General features: G+C 40.1%; 3 protein-coding genes and 2 pseudogenes across 3 annotated transcripts; 2 read left to right on the top strand and 3 right to left on the bottom strand.

The window, feature by feature from the left end:
• Positions 1–639: 639 nt before the first annotated feature.
• On the bottom strand, positions 640–1,011 carry LOC107035021 (histone H4). Its single transcript, XM_072944715.1, has one exon. The coding sequence runs from the start codon at positions 966–968 to the stop codon at positions 657–659; it is 312 nt and encodes a 103-aa protein (XP_072800816.1). The 5' UTR covers positions 969–1,011; the 3' UTR covers positions 640–656.
• Positions 1,012–5,619: 4,608 nt separating this feature from the next.
• Positions 5,620–9,367, top strand: LOC102532833 (histone H1.3). Its single transcript, XM_072945553.1, has one exon. The coding sequence runs from the start codon at positions 5,660–5,662 to the stop codon at positions 6,323–6,325; it is 666 nt and encodes a 221-aa protein (XP_072801654.1). The 5' UTR covers positions 5,620–5,659; the 3' UTR covers positions 6,326–9,367.
• LOC102537547 (histone H2A type 2-C-like) lies at positions 6,598–6,990 on the bottom strand (annotated as a pseudogene).
• A 1,343-nt stretch (positions 9,368–10,710) lies between the features above and the next one.
• Positions 10,711–11,883, bottom strand: LOC140687775 (histone H3.1-like). Its single transcript, XM_072945556.1, has one exon. It carries the CDS (start codon positions 11,881–11,883, stop codon positions 11,473–11,475), a length of 411 nt encoding a protein of 136 aa, XP_072801657.1. The 3' UTR covers positions 10,711–11,472.
• A 1,442-nt stretch (positions 11,884–13,325) lies between these two features.
• LOC116284487 (histone H2B type 1-C/E/F/G/I-like) lies at positions 13,326–13,950 on the top strand (annotated as a pseudogene).
• The last annotated feature ends 4,576 nt before the right edge of the window (positions 13,951–18,526 follow it).

Below are 18,526 nucleotides of genomic sequence, written 5' to 3'. Positions count from 1 at the left end.
TCTCAATGACACAAACGAGTTTCCAACACATTTTGTCCCCTAATTTCCCCCTATTTATTATAAAAAAAATTCAAAGGAAAAGATTAGTTGATCATTCCAATAACCACCACCTAGATTGAATAACTGACCCTAACATTTCTATGTCTATATGTGTATATATATAACATTTCTATGTCTATATGTGTGTATATATATATATATATATATATATAGCTAAACTATCTGAGAATTACAGACATTACGAGAATTAACCTCTATTTATTAGAATCTAATCCCTAAGAGTAAGAGTATCAACATCAAATCTTACAAAAATGTCATAAAATGATCTGCTACCCAGTCCATACTCGGGTTTCCTCATCTCCAAAATGCCCTTTATAGTTTCACTTTTGGAACCACGAAGGACCTGTTGGTTCTGAAAGTGTCAAATGTCACATCAGCAACAGTTAGTGTCACTTACAGCATTGTAAACATTAGGGACTTAAGATCCAGTATCTCAGCAACATTTGTGCTCCTCAGTTTCACGAGTGTACCACCAAAACCCAGAGGACTCAATGAAAAGTGTGAGCTCTTTCATAGAAAACGTAGGTGGCCCTGAAAAGGGCCTTAACTTTATCACAAGGAAAAAAGAAAAAAAAAAAATGCTTGCAAGGTCAAGCTTAGCCACCGAAGCCGTAGAGGGTGCGGCCCTGGCGTTTGAGAGCGTAGACAACGTCCATGGCCGTGACCGTCTTGCGCTTGGCGTGCTCGGTGTAGGTGACGGCGTCCCGGATCACGTTCTCCAGGAACACCTTCAGCACCCCGCGGGTCTCCTCGTAGATGAGGCCGGAGATGCGCTTCACACCACCTCGCCGAGCCAGACGCCGAATGGCGGGCTTGGTGATACCCTGGATGTTGTCGCGCAGAACTTTGCGGTGGCGCTTAGCACCTCCTTTTCCCAGGCCCTTTCCACCCTTACCTCTGCCAGACATGATTGAAACAAAGTAGCTCTGACGCCTCTAAGTGCCGGCTAGAGCCCCTTATATATCAATTTTGCGGACCTTTAAGGAAACTGAAGCGACGGGGGCGGGAACAAGACCTTGCCCCGCCTTTTCCCTACCTTCCTGGGCGTCTACTAGTTCCTAGCGAGGGAAGGGGGCAGGGAAATGCAGTCAATTCAGTGTCTGGCTCTTTCCCGTTTCCTGGTTGGGGTCCAGAGTCGCTGGTTTTGTGATCTGTCGTCCTGCGTCTGTGGGTTTTCTAAAACAATATTGCACAAGTCTCCTAACCACTTTTATCGTTTCTAAAAACAGGCAGTGACGCCACACTTGTCTACAAAAGGTAGAGAAAGTAGAATAGAATTTTTAAATATGAAGATACTTTTTAAAATGTGAATATTAATTCTTAAAACTAGCGATATTTATCGTCAAATTTGGCTGATCATGAACATTTCTATTTGTAGAGCATATACATATACGTCGTTATCAGCACTCCTGATACAGAGGAGGTTCTAGGAAGGGGAGCCAACATTAATTGAACTTATATTCTTTCTTCCAAATTTATAAAGCAGCATTTGTGTGATGAAGATGAAGAATCCCAGGCTTGAAGACCTAATCCTGTTCTAATAAGCAGTATTGCTGGGGATCGAACTGAGACCTTCTGATTCTGGGGTCTTGTGTTCTTGCCACCTACCCCTGAGCTATGTCAGTAAAGCATTGAAGATATACCATGATGAATAAGAATTTGCAAATTAACAGAATTAACAAAAATAACACCAATAGACTGCAACGGTGTCCAAGTAAGAAGGGTGCCTGAAGTGAAGTTCAACACACAGATGATAGGTTGATATGTTTAACAGATAAACACCAACATTTACTCACCTTGCACAAATTCACATTGAGTGCCTTCTATGTATTACAGAGGTGATTTTTAAAAAAATCCCTTCTCTGCTTAGGCAGTCAGAAGATTATTAATTTCCCCGAGTCATAGACTATTTGAGATTTAGCTCAGGTGTAGTTACCTGTGGACCAAAACAGTAATCTCCCCTGCTCTCCTTTTTGAGAAGGGCAGCAAACAAGAATCATTGATTGATTCATTCATTCAACAATTTAGGATCAACTACAGGCCAAAAATTGTGTACAAATACCAGGTTTACAAAGATAATCATACATGTTCTTTTAAAGAATTCAAAGTCTAGCAGAAGGAAAAGTAAACTCAGAGTGAGGGGTCATGTGTCAGCCCAGCATCCTAATTTCAGCCTGGTAGTGATGGATGGAGCAGCCGTATCTCAGTAACATTAGCATTACCTGGGAGTGTGATAAACATACAGCATTTTAGGCTCAACTCCAAGTCAACTGATCTGCATTTTTAACAAGATCTCCAATTGGGTGGTATGCTCATTCAAGTCTGAGAAGAGTTGTTTTCGAGCTGCGTTTTCCTACAGTAGCCATTAGCCACATGTGCTAATTAACATTAAAATTAATTAGAATTAAATAAAATTAAAAATCAATTTCTTCAGTCACTCTAACTACCTTTAAGTAAGTGCTCAACAACCACAGTCAAGGATAGTGGTTGTCTATTTTACAGTACAAATAAATACAGAACATTTCCATCATTGTAATAGGTTATATTGGGCTGTACTGTGATAAAGAATTTCTTCTGAAGAACTACGCAGAGCAGGAAAAGGAGTGAGAGATATCTGAGAATAAGCCTTGCTGCAGGAAATAAAGATTGGGGTATATTTGAAGTTTACTATAAATTAGCCAACTTCTGGGTGAACCAGATATTACTAATAAATAGAGGGACATGTAAAAAGGAAATTGGAAGTTTGAGAATAGTAGTATTTTTTTATGAAATAAAATTAATAGGATATAGTTGTGCTTAGAGGGGAGGTTCAAGTGGGAGAATGTCCTCAAGGGAGACCATCTGACAGGAAACTAAAATAAATGTGATTTCTCATTACCCTTCTGAACACACTAGATTCAAACACAATGCTCTATTTGCAATATAGTCCTTATTTTTAATTTGGCCTTTTTAGCATTTCTTCAACATAGTCACTTTCCCCTTTAGACCTTTGACATTTACAAAATTTTGGAGTGGATTGACTCGGTGAGCACTACTTATATTTTTAACAGACATTTACTATACTATGGTGAGGGAAGGGTTAATACCAAAATTGAAAGTACATGAAATCATGAGACACACATCACTTATCTAACTTTACTTTTACTTAGTTATTTTTTACATCTATAAAATAAAAATGGTTCAAGTCTTAGTCTAGCAGAAAACCCACTGTTTAAGGATATATACAGAGTAAGGACTCAAAAGTAAAAAAAACAACTTTTTTGGTGGGCTACGGAATAATACGTGAAACTTTTCCAGCTTACCGTCCAATGGGGGTGATCCAGGCATCAAGAACCTTGTCCATGTGACAGAGCATATACCTTGGTCTCAAGCAATAAGAATTTCTAAATGTAGCACAGCTCCATCATTCTATAAACATGTGGGGAAGTCAAGTCCGAACTAGTGCCCTCCAGAAACGGCAGAGATTACCTATAAACAATTAAGGAAATGTCTAATTACCTATAAACAATTAAGGAAATATCCTAAAGTCCCAATGTCTTCTCACTTATTTAGAACCTAAATAGCCATGGAAACCAGTAACAGTTGCATAAAAAAGAAACGGGGACACCTGCTGTAGAAAGAACTCTTCACCCACCTTAAACTGAGTGTATGTAACTTAGGGAAAAATTCCAACAATTATTCTACAGCTGATATTATAACTACAATGATGACCCAAATAGTGAACTTTTTAAAATCTGAATTTTAATTGTATTTTTAGGTCTAGATAGTATTAGGCTCTGGGCTGAAAAGGAAAGGGGCCTATATAATGTTTGTGACCAATTGCTATTAATAGCAATGCTATTGAGGATGACAAGTAGCCCATTTTTCTAGACACATAATATGTCTGCCGTGAGAGAATTGGAAAGCTCTAGATCCAACCCTTTAAGCTTACCTCTATATATACAGTATTTGTATGAGGTAATTAACATGGTCTTAAGTCCCAGAGACTTGGTTTCAGACAGTGCCAGCCAATAATGACTATTTAAAAACAAGCCTAGTGATTTTTATGGAATTAGTTATATGCAAAGAGACGACATCTTAAAGTTGATTATTCTGTCTTGGAGTTATAGGACATTCTCAAATCACCGTTGAAGGCCAAAATAACTAGACTTCTGTAAGTAGGGGTATTTATCAGAAGAAATATAATACCAAAATATCTTTCTTGTTTATTTAATAAAAATAAGATTTAATTTCAGTACCTAAATTATTGGGTGGATAATATTAACTTCGTGCTTAATTATCCAATATTTGCTTAATTCCATTAGCTCTGTGTGTTGCAAACTAAAAGAGATAGAGTAGTAAATTCAGTCATGTTTCCTATGAAATGTCTGTTCGACTTCTTAAGTGGACGTGTTTAGCCAGTTAATTTCGGCTGTGACAGCCTAGTTCACGTTTTGTTAGTGAAAAACCCAAGGAGAGTTATGAAGACTCAGAAAGTGATTTGAATGAGAATTTCTTCTTTCTAATTCTGCGTCCCTTCTTGCAATGTTGAAAAGTTCAATCAAATTTGGATTTTAAATATCACTTTGAAATACAGAAAGTATGTACATAATTCTATGCTAAATACTGAAGTAAAAAGTCTTTTGGACAGGTGTCTGTTACTAAGTACTTTAAATTTTAAGGACATGGGATATGAACTTATGATCTTACAATGTTGAGCTCACAGCTGGTAAAATGAGGTAGAGCTGCCATTCTATTGCTTTATGACTCACTTTCCTTGTTTGTAGATGGAGTGATTTATCTCTGATGCCCATTCTAAGTCTGAAAAATTTGCTATAATTGACTTTAAAAGAAGGTTGGTGACTCTGTTCGGAATTGTTTATCTGGAAAACAGAGCCACCGCACACCGCATCCTTCCTCAAACGTTTAAATCATTGAAACACTGGGATCAAACCTAGTTTACACACTGCTCAATTAAATCCTTAAAGAAAAAAAATCTATCTTTTCTAAAATAGTTATCCATCTTATATGTAGAATTTTCTCCCCCAGTGCCAATTCCCAGGGCTGAGTGCAAACAAGTTGCAGGAGAGCTGTGCTATTGCTCCCGCGAAAAACCCGGTTTTCCTTGCAAACTTGAGTAAAAATGAGTTTATTTATGTAAGTTTACAAACAAAACAATGTACATAACAATGCCCTGGAAGAATGATTTACAAAGGAAATAGAGAGAACTAGTAATTTTAAGGAAAATCTGAAAGTTGTCTCAATTTGACTGAAGTTTCAAAGAGAGTTGGGGGAATCAGCAAAGTTTCAGGGGGACAATTTTGAAAGTAGGTATAGCAAACTAGGCAGGAATGAAGCCTGAAGAGTCTCGGGTCAGTTTCCCCCAAATCTTTAATTATTTCGTGCCCAGACTTCTTATATTTTTCTTCTTTTTTAAGGGGCAAAAACACAGCCACTCGGCAGAGCCGAGGAGCCCTTCTTAGCAGCGCGGCTCAGGGAGCAGGCAACCAATCATCACTCAGCGACGCTCTATATAAACCCCCAGCCGGCGGCGCCCGGGACACACCGTTCTGACAGTATAAGCTTACTTTTTTTTTGGCTGTTTTGACAAAACAGAAAAATGTCGGAGACTGCTCCAGTTGCTCCAGTCACTCCTGCACCGGCAGAAAAAACACCTGTCAAGAAAAAGGCGAAGAAAGCGGGTGCAGCTGCTGGAAAGCGCAAAGCGTCCGGGCCTCCGGTGTCGGAGCTCATCACCAAGGCTGTCGCCGCTTCCAAGGAGCGCAATGGTGTGTCTTTGGCTGCGCTCAAAAAGGCGCTGGCGGCCGCTGGCTACGACGTGGAGAAGAACAACAGCCGCATCAAGTTGGGTCTTAAGAGCTTAGTAAGTAAGGGCACCCTGGTGCAGACCAAGGGCACCGGTGCCTCGGGCTCTTTTAAGCTTAACAAGAAGGCAGCCACTGGGGAAGCCAAGCCCAAGGCTAAGAAGGCGGGTGCGGCCAAGCCTAAGAAGGCTGCTGGGGCAGCTAAGAAACCCAAAAAGGCGACGGGCGCGGCCACCCCGAAAAAAAGCGCTAAGAAGACCCCCAAGAAAGTGAAGAAGCCAGTGGCGGCTGCTGGAGCCAAGAAAGTGGCCAAGAGCCCCAAAAAGGCAAAGACGGGCAAACCTAAGAAGGCGGCTAAGAGTCCTGCAAAGGCCAAAACCCCTAAGCCCAAGGCAGCCAAGGCTAAAGCTGCCAAACCCAAGGCTACAAAGGCGAAGAAGGCGGTCTCCAAGAAGAAGTAAAGTTGGAGCGGCAATCCTTGTTTTGAAAATCTCAAAAGGCTCTTTTCAGAGCCACCCACTAATTCAGGTAAAAGAGCTTAACCAAGTATGCCTAGCCAAACAAACCAGCACTGTAAGACATAAAAATTTTGAAATTTGGCGCCATCGTGTGATTGGCCGGCTCAGATTTAGAGCGTCAGGATGCGCGCGCACTGCTGGGTATACAGAACAGCTCGGATGGTCACAGTCCCCTAGTGAGCTTAGTGGCTCTTAAAAGCCTTTAGCTTACATGGACAGGGTGACTGATGGTAGTCTTAACCCTCATTTGCCCTTGGCCTTGTGGCTCTCAGTCTTTCTGGGCAGCAGCACCGCCTCGATGTGGGCAGGGCGCCGCCCTGAGCGACGGTGACTGCCCAGCAGCTTGTTGAGCTCCTCGTCATTACGGATGGCCAGCTGCAGGTGACGCGGGTCTTGTTTTCGCAGACGGCATTGCCCGCCGGCTCCAGGATCTCGGCCGTCAGGTACTCCAGCACCGCCGCCAGGTATACCGTCGCGCCGGCCCCAACCGGCTCGGCGCAGTTGTCCTTGCGGAGCAGGCGGTGCACCCGACCCACGGGGAACTGCAGCCCGGCTCGGGAAGAGCGAGTCTTGGCTTTCGTTCGTGCTTTGTGCCCTGTTATCCACGTTCAGACATGTTAGGGGGGGAAAAATGCAGTCTGAAAAAGGGATTATTACGGACTGGGGACTGTTTCTAAAATTAACATTCTCATTGGTTTGCAGAGTCTATTGAGAGTTAGCCAATCAGAATGCACTCCTGGACTCATTTGCATGGACTCCAGAGAAAATACTGCACCGATTAGAGATCGGGATATTAAAACTTGTATATACTATGAAGCAGTTGAAAAGCTTCAATTTTTCTGCTTGATCAAATGCAGTTTTATTGTGGGGGCGTATTCATGCTATTGGTTATACTGCCTAAATCAGCTTAATTGTTGCTACCACCCTGACGCTAAGGGATAAGTAAAAAGTGTCACACCTGGCGGTTTATAATTTACCCCTTTTCCAGATGCTTTTCCCCCATAGGTGTTGACAGGATCAGGGATCCGTGTTTGGCGGTGTACTATCTCTTGGGGAATTGGGAGGTAGAAACAAAAGAAAAGAAACGAAAAAACACTTTGGGAAGGCAAGGAGATTGGTTAGAGTTCCTGAAGCTTGGGGTAACCAGGGCAAAATAAATAGACTCCAGAAAGATGGGTTGACCTGAATTGAATGTTAGTTACACCGTTCCCACTTCATCCCTGGGCCTGAAGGATTTTGTTGTTGTTTTGTTTTCTCCTTTCTTTTTTTGTACTTCAGGGTAGGCCACTGGATTTCTGGCCAATCTTGACCAAATCTGAGCTCTGCAGACCAGTAGGGGGACTGTAAACGTGGATGGGGAAAGATTACACCTTTATTTTCGTAAACTCTAAATGAAGTTTAGCATTTCCTTCAAGTATGCCTGTAGGCAACTACAGGCATCACGATGGATTTTTGCAGTATCCGTGACTTTTTCAATCACAGATGTTTTTCTATCACTTGCATTGATTTGCAGATATCTTGAAATAAAATTTACATTATTCTGCAGGTTTGAAACTGACATTTGTTATTCCTCGTGTTGTTCCTTGTTAGTTGATGTTACTATTGAAACATACATTTTTCAAAAAAATATATTTTGAGAACTGTATTTTAACATTACTAATTTTCTTCCCCTGTATGCTTGAAGTATTTGAAAACATTGTATTGAGAAGGTGTTTATGGATAATCTGGGGACAATCCTTTTAACTGGAGGAGCCAGACTGAGTTCACGTGTGGAGGCCTTGATTACTCCTGTCACTCGGTCACTGAATCAGATAGATGTTTAAAGAAGTCTTGTAACTAACATGTTCTCGTTCTCACCTTCTCTCTTATCCTCTCATATCTGAGATGATTGCATTGTTTCCTAACCAGTTTCCTAACCAGTATCCTAATTCTAGTTTCTCCAGCCTCTAATGGTCATTCTATGTCTTATGAAAGGGTCACTGGCTCCCTATTACCTCAGGTTCAAGTGAGAAATTTATAGCCTTTTTTCATAATCATACTTTCTGTTCACACTGAATAGCATTAATAACTCAAATTTACCTTTTTATCTGGTTTTTGTTTTTGGGGATAATTTGGTTCATCTCCAATTCCTTCTTTCTACCTGCGGGAATCTCTATTTCTATCTCAAGTTATATCACCGTGAATAAGTCCCCCTATTTAAAAAAAAAAATCTAATTTCTCTGATACTTGCTTTGATGACATTTAATAATTGGATACCATTATTATCAATGGAAAATTTATAATGTACCTATTCTTTTCTTCCACTGAACTAAACCCTAGGGCATTAGTCTTCTTTGCTTTGTTTCCCCACTACTCTGGGTGTGTTTTTAATTAACTGAACTTTTAAATCCTGTCAAGTGGATGGGGTTATCCCCAGATAATCAGATTCAATGATTTCACTTTGTTATTCTGTGTAGATATCCAAGGGTAATGGGTGCTTTGTCCCTTCTATGACATTCCTCCTGATGGCTTGATTTAGGCACTAGCCCCCTTGTTTTCTGAGGTATGCCATTCAAGATGTTGGGTCTACTACAAAAACAAAACAAAACAAAACAAAAAATAACACCTTTGGAGTATAAAAGTCTTCAGATGTAAAATACCAATATTTACCTGTGTGCAGACGGGGTAGGTGGAATGTAGAGAAAGAATGAAGTGGAATTTCTGGATTATCTTGATTTTTAGCTATCATTTCCATAAAATAAAGCAACTGTTCATTTATAGATTATATACTTGTTTGTTTTTAAATTTGTGGACTTAAAGGCAAACACGTAAGTCTGAAATGGATATACAAATTAATGTACCAAGAAGTACATATAAAATGTGACATGATTTAGATTTGTGATCCCTCTCCAATAAAATAACAATTTATTAACTAACATCTACTGTTAAGTACTACTGTACTACTTTCAATGTATGCCTTTAAAATTAAAATATATATATATTTTTTGGGGGTGTGTGTGTGTCTTAACCGTCAAGATCATTGAATGATGGGCAGAAAAGCTGAAAATTGTCCATGTTAATGCTACATTTTAATTGATGTGCACTGGTTGCATTTCTGTGCAATTGGCTATAATTATAGGACAGAATGCAATCATATATGACCTTGTAACATTATCAAAACTCATCCATTTCCTTTCACATATCTGAAAATATGAAGATATACACATCAGTCTTCCAATGTCAGCTCTTCCAAGGAATAAAGCCTGAGGGGCCACTGCTGAGGATCATGCAGACACTGTTTTATATAGTAATGCCTAATGGAAAAAGTGTTGGTTCTACCCCTTACTATCTGAAACTTTCTGTTTCCTTATCTGTAAAGTATTAATAGTACTGATAGAATAATAATGATGTATAATAGATATTAGTACATAACTATTGAACTTATATTTTGGAGGCTTCATAGAGTAATGCATGGTTTCTGACCCACTCAATAATGCACTAAATACATGTTGATTATTTCTACTTAATAAAACTACATACTATTAAGATTATGTGAACTCTATCAATCTTTTATTCTGAAATCAGGAGTGCCCTAAATGGTAATTCCTGTTTGATAATTTTTTATTTGAAATTCCAATTTGACTAATTTCCTCAGGGTTTATTTTAGGCCAGGGACTGTTCTAGATGGATTTAATGATATGATAATATGTTTTCTGTGCCCTTTTGGTCCTCATATCTTGACGTTCAATATATGGTGAGACAGAAACAGACATTAAAAAACTTGCTGTGCTGGAATCTCAAAGTACAGGATATGGGAAAGCACGTTTTAGTATGGAATGACTTTATCTAACGTTACAAATATGTAAAACTCCATTATTGGAATTATAAATAACTATTTTTTTCCATATTGACCCAGATGTGCCAGTTTTCAGCACTCAAGTCTCAATATCTGACAGATTTCCAAGAATAAAGATTTCTTCTATAAAACCTCCAGAAGCTCTTACAATGGCTAACTTAGCCTGTGTATCTATTTACAGCTGTGTTTCTGTTAAACTTATCAGACTATCCGCTTAGTGATCTTCAAGGCGAAACAACCCACTAAAAGAGATAAATTAATAGAAGCCTCTCAAATTTGTTAAGCATAGCTCACCCATCTTGAAACTCAAATTTGCTGAAGTGTTTGAATAGACATAAAATCTTTCCAATCAGTATACAGTATCCCAATAGTAAGAACATTTCTACATTTCCAGATAACAGTATGTATTTTTTTCGGAGCAAAATTCGTGATTTATTTTGCCTCCCGCTACCACTTTAGAAGTAGTGAGGAATTTATTTCTTCCACGGGAATGGAATATCTATTTAATACAGAATAGTGTAACACTGCTGTCTTGTATGGATGAGAAGAAAGCGAGGATAGACAATTTTCTGCAAGAGGGAACTCTCAAGCTTCCAATGGATTTTCATGTGTTACTGACAAATATGAGGTACTTTCATGAGATTTCATTTGGATTAAGATAATTTAGGTAAACAGACTCCTTTTAAGGGTGTCAGATTTAACGGCTCATTGATTCCTAGGTTCTTTATGCAGTTCATTCATACCCAGCTACTTTTGTTGGTTGTTTGGCCCTTGTAGATCAGACTTGGGTAAAGACCGCCACCAATAAGAGGTGTCAAGACCAAGAGTCTTTCCTTTTGGTGCTCCCTCCAGCTAATAACGTAAGCCTTGATCCGCTTTAAGGGTGGCGTAGTTATATCCTTGACCACTCTCAACAGGGTTCTGTTGGTTGCTGTCGAGTTGGGTCTCACAATTGTGAGCAAGGGCACCCTGGTGAAGACCGAGTTTAGCCAAAACTAAATGCCCTACATAATACAGGGCAAAATACAGTTGTCCAGGTAAAACACCGCGGGGACAGTTCTTATGTTTAAAGATTCAAAAGTACATAGGCTTTTTAGAGAGCTTAATTCTAGGACTCCCTCCATAAAGCTGAGGATTGCACTGAGTTCGTGAGCCATTGACAATGTAAAGTATTACGGCATCTTTCACTGATTTAAGTTATTGGCTCTGAAAAGAGCCTTTAGGTTTAAGATTATCAATCGCTAAGAAAGACAATTTATGCCCTCTCTCCACGGATGCGGCGGGCAAGCTGGATGTCCTTGGGCATGATGGTGACGCGCTTGGCGTGGATGGCGCACAGGTTGGTGTCCTCGAAGAGCCCCACCAGGTAGGCCTCGCACGCCTCCTGCAGCGCCATCACGGCCGAGCTCTGGAAGCGCAGGTCGGTCTTGAAGTCCTGCGCGATCTCGCGCACCAGCCGCTGGAACGGCAGCTTGCGGATCAGCAGCTCCGTGGACTTCTGGTAGCGGCGGATCTCGCGCAGGGCCACCGTGCCGGGCCGGTAGCGGTGCGGCTTCTTCACGCCGCCCGTGGCCGGCGCGCTCTTGCGGGCCGCCTTGGTGGCCAGCTGCTTGCGCGGCGCCTTGCCGCCGGTGGACTTCTGGGCTGTTTGCTTGATGCGAGCCATAATGGGATGGGAAACCATGGTCACAACTCAAGGTGTTGCTGTTCTTGTTCGTATTTATAAAGGAGTTCTCCTAATTGGCCCGAACCTTCAAATTCCGCGCCGTTACTTAAGTAACTGGACAGGGCTTGTGATGGCTACCAAGTCTCACTTTAAAAACTCTCGACCTATTTAAATATCCTCTGTATTTTCTCACTTCAAGATCTCCATTGTTTATTTACCATGTATTACTGATATTTTATATGTGCCTTAATTGTTATAGTAAAGAGTGCTACAGCTAAGTTTTACAGCAACCTGGATCTTGGCGGGAGACCAAGCTACTCTTGGAAGATTGCAGAACTCAGATTTACTACGCCACAATGCCCAAAGAAGTTAACACTCCAAGCTCTGGATCCCATCTGTAGGTTTACACAGGCTTTTTAGGCTACCAGTCAAGACTTTGCAACATTTTGCAACATCCTATGCAGAGTGGGTGTAACAAATGGACCAATCAGGAGTGAGCTTTGGGAACCAATAGATTCTTAAGGGTAAGTTTCGTTCTCCTAGAAACAAGCCATTTTACAGAAGCACAGAAGCGAGATAATACAGCCCTGCCAGGGAACCGGATGGCGCCGGCGAGAAAGTAGTAGTCCTGCCTGTGGGTCCTGCTGGTTTTTCATGGGACTTACCACCTCTTAATTAGTTGTTTGAATCCCCTTTTTCAGGATTAAGTTTGGGAAGAGACAAAAACGAAAGTTCCACAGCCCTGAGCCATTTGATCCAATCTAGTTTCGTCTTTATCATTTATAAACGATTCTGATTTTGAATAAACGCTTTATTTTAGCAATCTAAGCACCATATCACATAATTCACAATCTTTCAACAAACACCAGCACCGCTTCCAGACCCTCTATTCCTTGGAAACATAAAAACAGTGCTGCTGTTGAAATGTGACGATCCTTACTTAATTCTTGAAAAACCATAAATATTTTCCACTCTGATCAAACCAGACTGGGAATGCCAATGGCATAATATTGAAAATATTTAAAAATTTAGCTAATTTTTGATGTTTTTTTCCTAGAATTACTAACCTGGATAACTGCATTTTCGCAGAAAACTAGTCATAAATTTACATAGGAGTTTTGTCTCTTCAGTTCCGGATCTAGAGAGAAACGAGTCCCCTAAATAGATCCTTATGAACAAGATATTAATTTAATTTTTTGCACTATTTTGAAAACGAGAACGTTTTTTCTGACGGTGAAGAATCTACAGTTAGTTCTACTTAAACAGCCAATCAAAAAGTAGGCTTGAAATCACCCTATTTGCTTAAAAAGTTTCTACTGGCCTCTTTGACCCAATCAGAGATTGAGCTACATTAAGCAATTATTTGCATAAAAGTGTTACAAAAATAAGTCAGCACTGCAGTCACTACTCAGTAAGTTTTGTTTGTATGAGAACGTTACACCATGACTAAACCGGCTAAATCAGCTTGTTCTCTGAAGAAGGGCTCTAGGAAGGCGGTGACCAAGGCTTAAGAGAAGGACAGCAAGAGCGCAAACACAGCCGCAAGGAGAGCTATTCGGTGTACGTGTACAAAGTGCTGAAGAAGGTCCACCAGGACACCGGCATCTTGTCTAAGGCTATGGGCATCATGAACTCAACGACATCTTCAGGAGCATCATGGGCGAGGCAGTGCGCCTGCTGCTGCCGGAAGCTGGCCAAGTATGCCGTTGTCCAAGAGCACCAAGGCTGTCACCAAGTACACCAGCTCCAAGTAAATGTGTTTGTAGGCAGTCAAATCCAAAGCCTCTTTTCAGAGCCACTCACGCTTTCACATAGTGTCCTAATGCTAAATGCTGTAGTAACTTTTAAGGTAAAGTAATTCTGTGTTTAGAAATTCCCTATCCTATGCTTTTTTTCCCATTGTAATTCCTTCAGAAGCTTATACTGCTTTACTGGAGTAGAAATAATTTTGGTAGGCACAGCGCAGGTAAGTGAGCTTGAATTAAAGAGTGACAAGTCAGGAGGGAAGGTATACCTCAGGCCTTGGGTTTAATCCCCAGTACCTCTGTTAAACACAAGTAACCCTAATGTACCCACTCCCTCCAGAAAAAAATGAGAAGTCAGTTTAGTGCCTGAACTCTGTTAATTTTAGTATTTTAGTAGGTGGATTGTGAAACAGTGTTTTAGAATAATAAACCTTTATTTTGCAAGAAATTAAGGCATTTTAAACTAATTAGGAAAAGGGTTATGTACAATTCATACTAAAAGGGAAGGGAGAGGTGGCTTCAAACAGACTGGAAACAAAGCCTTGATTTTTAGGTAGTATTCTTAGCTGACACCCAAGAAGCCAGTTTTGGTCAGTCTTCCTTCCTTTGAAGAGGCTGATAAGAATCATCAACAAAATAGAATTTTCAGCTCTAGGCTTTCAAAATATCTTGATATTAAGGATCACACATGCAGGCTACCTGTAGTGTCGACAGGAGCCCTTCAATTACTGTCCTCACTTTTGATGGGCATTTCATCTGCTGGATCATGGAGTTGGGGGAAGTGGTGTGTGTTGCAAAGTATTCTAAGATCACAGATCTGAGTGTGCCTAACATTCTTCCCTAAATGAAGTATGAGTGGAAGGACTAGGACTCTGAGTTCATTCATTCATTCAGTGAGAGCCTGTTAAGTTTCAGAAAGTGACAGGTACTAGTGAAAGAGCAGTGCAGGATAGAAACAATCCTTTCTCCTCACAGGGCTCATAGTCTAAAATGAATATTTAGACAGTAATCAAACTAACAGACGGAGAAAGCATGAGTCTAAACTTTAGCATTGACAAAAGCTGAATTGACTTACCTTAAAATTTTCAAGTTCTCTGGAAGGAAAGTGAAGTAAAAGAGATGGCAAGGGAAGAGGAGACAGCAAGAGAGAGAAAGGAATCACAAAAATGTGCATAGTTTGAGTTTGTATTTATGGACTACAGTTAACAGGTGTTATATATTTACACTTTCATGTGACCCTGTTTTATCATTGGTTCACAAGGATTTTGAAGTCCTGCTGTGCTTAACTGAAATAAATGTAGGATCTTACTGAAATGTAAAAGGGAATAGTGTAATAGCAAACCTTGTCCATTATTCCTTTTAAAGATTTTCTTTAATAAGTTTTTTTTAAAATATGCACCTGTATAAGTTAGTATTAGATACCTCTACAAGTGACAGACAACCTAAGTTAATCACTTTTAGCAAAATAAAATTTGTTTCTCTCCATGCAACCTGGAATGGGAGCTCCACTCTCCTTAGGGAACTCATCTCTTCCTATATATAATGTGTTTGCTCTATTATTTGAGAATATTCTCAAATATATTCTACTCTTGAATTCTACTATGAAAGATCAATCCAAGAACATGCATCATTGGATGCATGAAATTCATAAGTTTTAAGTAGGTAATTCATAGGTAGGGAACATATAAAATGTTAGGTAAGAAAGGAGTTTATGAGATACAGACAAAATTCAAAAGCTGTATTTACTATAAATTGTTTAGTATCATATGAGACATGTAAGACACAGAGGTAGTAAGTAGAGCTTGTGTGTGCTACATGGAGGTAGGAAGAGATGAAAGAGCCAAAAAGTGCCAAATATTTGTAAGATATCAAATATTCATGAGGTACTCAATATTTATGAGATCTTGAATTCACTATGCATTGATGACTCCCATTTTGGCTACAATTGCCCTCTCCAGACAAAATGCACTTAAAAGACACGTTGGTCTGGATGTCACTAGGGACATATATTGAAGGCTGTATACTCTGCCCGGCATCTCTCCAGTGGGGTCCCTAATCTCTGTTTTCTAAAAGGAAGTTCAGTCACTTGTTTTAATTTGGGGGCCAGTGGGGTGGGGAATTCGGGTTTTTTTTTTTACTTATATTTTTAATGGCAGTACTGGGGACTTCATGCATGGAAAGCATGCGCTCTACCACTGAGTTATAACCTTCCCTCTCCACTTGCTTGTTGATGAATCTGACAGCCTGTTGTGCCATTTTTCCCAGAGCACAGAGTGCCTCATTCCTGATCTCAACCCAGACTTCCTTTCAGGGTGTATTGAAGGTCACAGACTGCAGTGGTTAAATAAATGACTCAAACCTGTAGAACCAGATGGCTAGTGACACTGTTTAGCTGGCAAAGGCTAGAGGAAAAAGATCTTCCTCCCCAACAGTTTCATAGTTATCTGGGCAAATCCTAAAGGACATCAGCCTCCTGTCCTATCCTTGAACACCCAATATGAAGTATTCAAAAAAGATGTGATATCTCAGTTCTATGCCAAAATTCAGCTCAAGATCAGGAGTTGGGAACAGGTATCACCATCATACAGAAATAATTTTTTATTTTAATTTTGTTTTATTTTAAAAATCCTGGGTTTGGTCATCAAATCATCACCATCATGAAGGTTTTAATATAGACTTCTATCAGCAATGAGCCAACAGATGAGCAGTTTTATTTATACTTGGGGGCTCATCAATATTAATGCAATGTAATCTCAGAAAACTTATTTGTTACAGTGTGTAAAGCCTTTCTAGAAATATCACATTTAGATTCTGTTTCTTCTGAAAAGCAAAATAATGATGGTGATTATTTGGAACCTCAAAATATCTTGCTTTTTATTTTAAATAAATTATCACATAATTAGTATTTTTTTCCTTAATGACTGATATCTTTGAATCAGGCTGGTTGTCTTCCATGGGGTTAGTACTCATCTCTTCCTGCCCCTGCTTCAGTTTGCCATCTAAATTGGGTGTGCTCAGGAAACTATATCAATACTTTTGAAAGATACGAAAAAATGTATAAAATCAGTGCTGGGAACTCCAGCTTGAGGAAACAGAAAAGGAATCTGGTTTTGTCTAGTTGGTTAACAAACCTGTGGCCATCACCGCAAGTAATGCTCCCAACAGAGGATCTGAGCAATCAGTGTTTCATCTCTTTGACGTAATCTTACAGATGGTTGAAGACACCTCTCCTAGGCTTCATGCTTCTGGCCTTCATGTCTCATCTCACTTAGGATGTCTACCCCACCCACCATATTTAAATTACAACTACCCCCCAGCCATTTCCTACTCAATTGCTGTCCTTAATCTCCTTGACCTGTTTTATGTTTTCCTTTTTACTGACTATTTTTAAGTTTGGGGGGCGGGTATTTAGCTTTTTTTATTATTATTATTTATTTTAATGGAGATATTGGGGATTGAACACAGGACCTCGTTCATGCTAAGCACTTGCACTCTACCACTGAGTTACACCCTCCCCCTACTTTGTTTCCTTAATCCTCTTTACCTACCAAAGCATTGTATTTGTTTATATTGGTTTATAAAAATCCCTTGCCTGGTCCCTGAAGACATTTGAATTTGCAATGCAAATAAATCAAGCTTGTTACCTGAGGATCAACAGTTTGCCTGTGGCCATTAATCCAGTCAATTGAAGACCCAACCCTATGAACCAACTTTAACCTCAAACTAACAGATTTTCTCTTTCTACCCTGAGTATGAAGTGCCCCAGGTCAGCTAATATCTTCAAGGTCTGAACAGCACAAAACAGAAATGAAATGGGACCCTAATTTTTCAGCGGAGCACAATTGAGACTGCCTAAAAATAAACTAGAAGCTGCTGACAAGACAGAGGGATACAAAAACTCCTATGTTCAGCTCCTCCCAAGGCCTTGCCTCTCAGAACAAAAGCGAAATTCCTTTCAGTGGCCAGAAGCCCCTACATGATCTGGCTTCCAACTCTCTACCTCCATCTCCTCCTAATGTGCCCCACCCACCGGGTACAGCCACCCTGGCATCTCAGCACCCCTCCTCCTCTTTCCACAGACTGCTTCTTCACCTTTCAGCTCTTTGCTGAATGAACAATCTTAGCACCGTCTTCACTGGTCACCTCAAAATTTCAACTCCCCATGACACGCCATATTCTTGCATTATTGTTCTTCTCACCATCTAATGTGAAGGAAAAGCCCAGCTGGGCTAACAAGCTAAGTCACAAATCTAAGTGTAACAAGTGTTGGATTACTGATCTGAGTTCTGCTGGGCTAACTCGTAAATCTAAATTGTCGGTTTGCTGATTCCCTGTTCATGTTTTTGCTAGCCAGCTGGATTTTCAAAGAAACATATCTGGCCTTAAAATGTTGGTTTGCTGCCTCACTGCCTCTACTTTTGTGATAATGATGTTGCTAAAGTTATTGCATGCCTATTGGCCGAATACCCCAAGCTTGTACTTAACCCTACAAAACCTCATGCACACGTCTTGGAGGTGCTCAGGGCTTAGGAGCAGAAGCCCCTCTGAGCCCGCTGGTGTAATAAATCTGAGTACTCCAACCCTCCGAGTGGTGCTTGTTTCTTGGCTGGCCTGTCATTTCCGTAACACTAACATTTGATGCAGAATATTTATCTGATGTATTGTCTGATGTATCCGATGCAAGTTCCACAAAAGCAGAGAATTTTGTCTGTTTTGCTCTCCGAGTATATTCCCAGTGCTTAGAACAGCCTCCGGCACATTGTAAACTCAACAAACATATGTGGAGTGAATATGTTTTAAAATTCCTCAGCGTTAAGAAATGTTTGTTGGGGGAAGTAATCATGGCATCAAAATAGGTTTTAAAATGGTAGATGTATATTAAAATAGTGAGAGAGGAA

Source organism: Vicugna pacos, chromosome 20 (assembly GCF_048564905.1).
Source record: "Vicugna pacos chromosome 20, VicPac4, whole genome shotgun sequence".
Classification (NCBI taxonomy): Eukaryota; Metazoa; Chordata; class Mammalia; order Artiodactyla; family Camelidae; genus Vicugna; species Vicugna pacos.
This window is presented reverse-complemented; position numbering and strand designations above follow the sequence as displayed.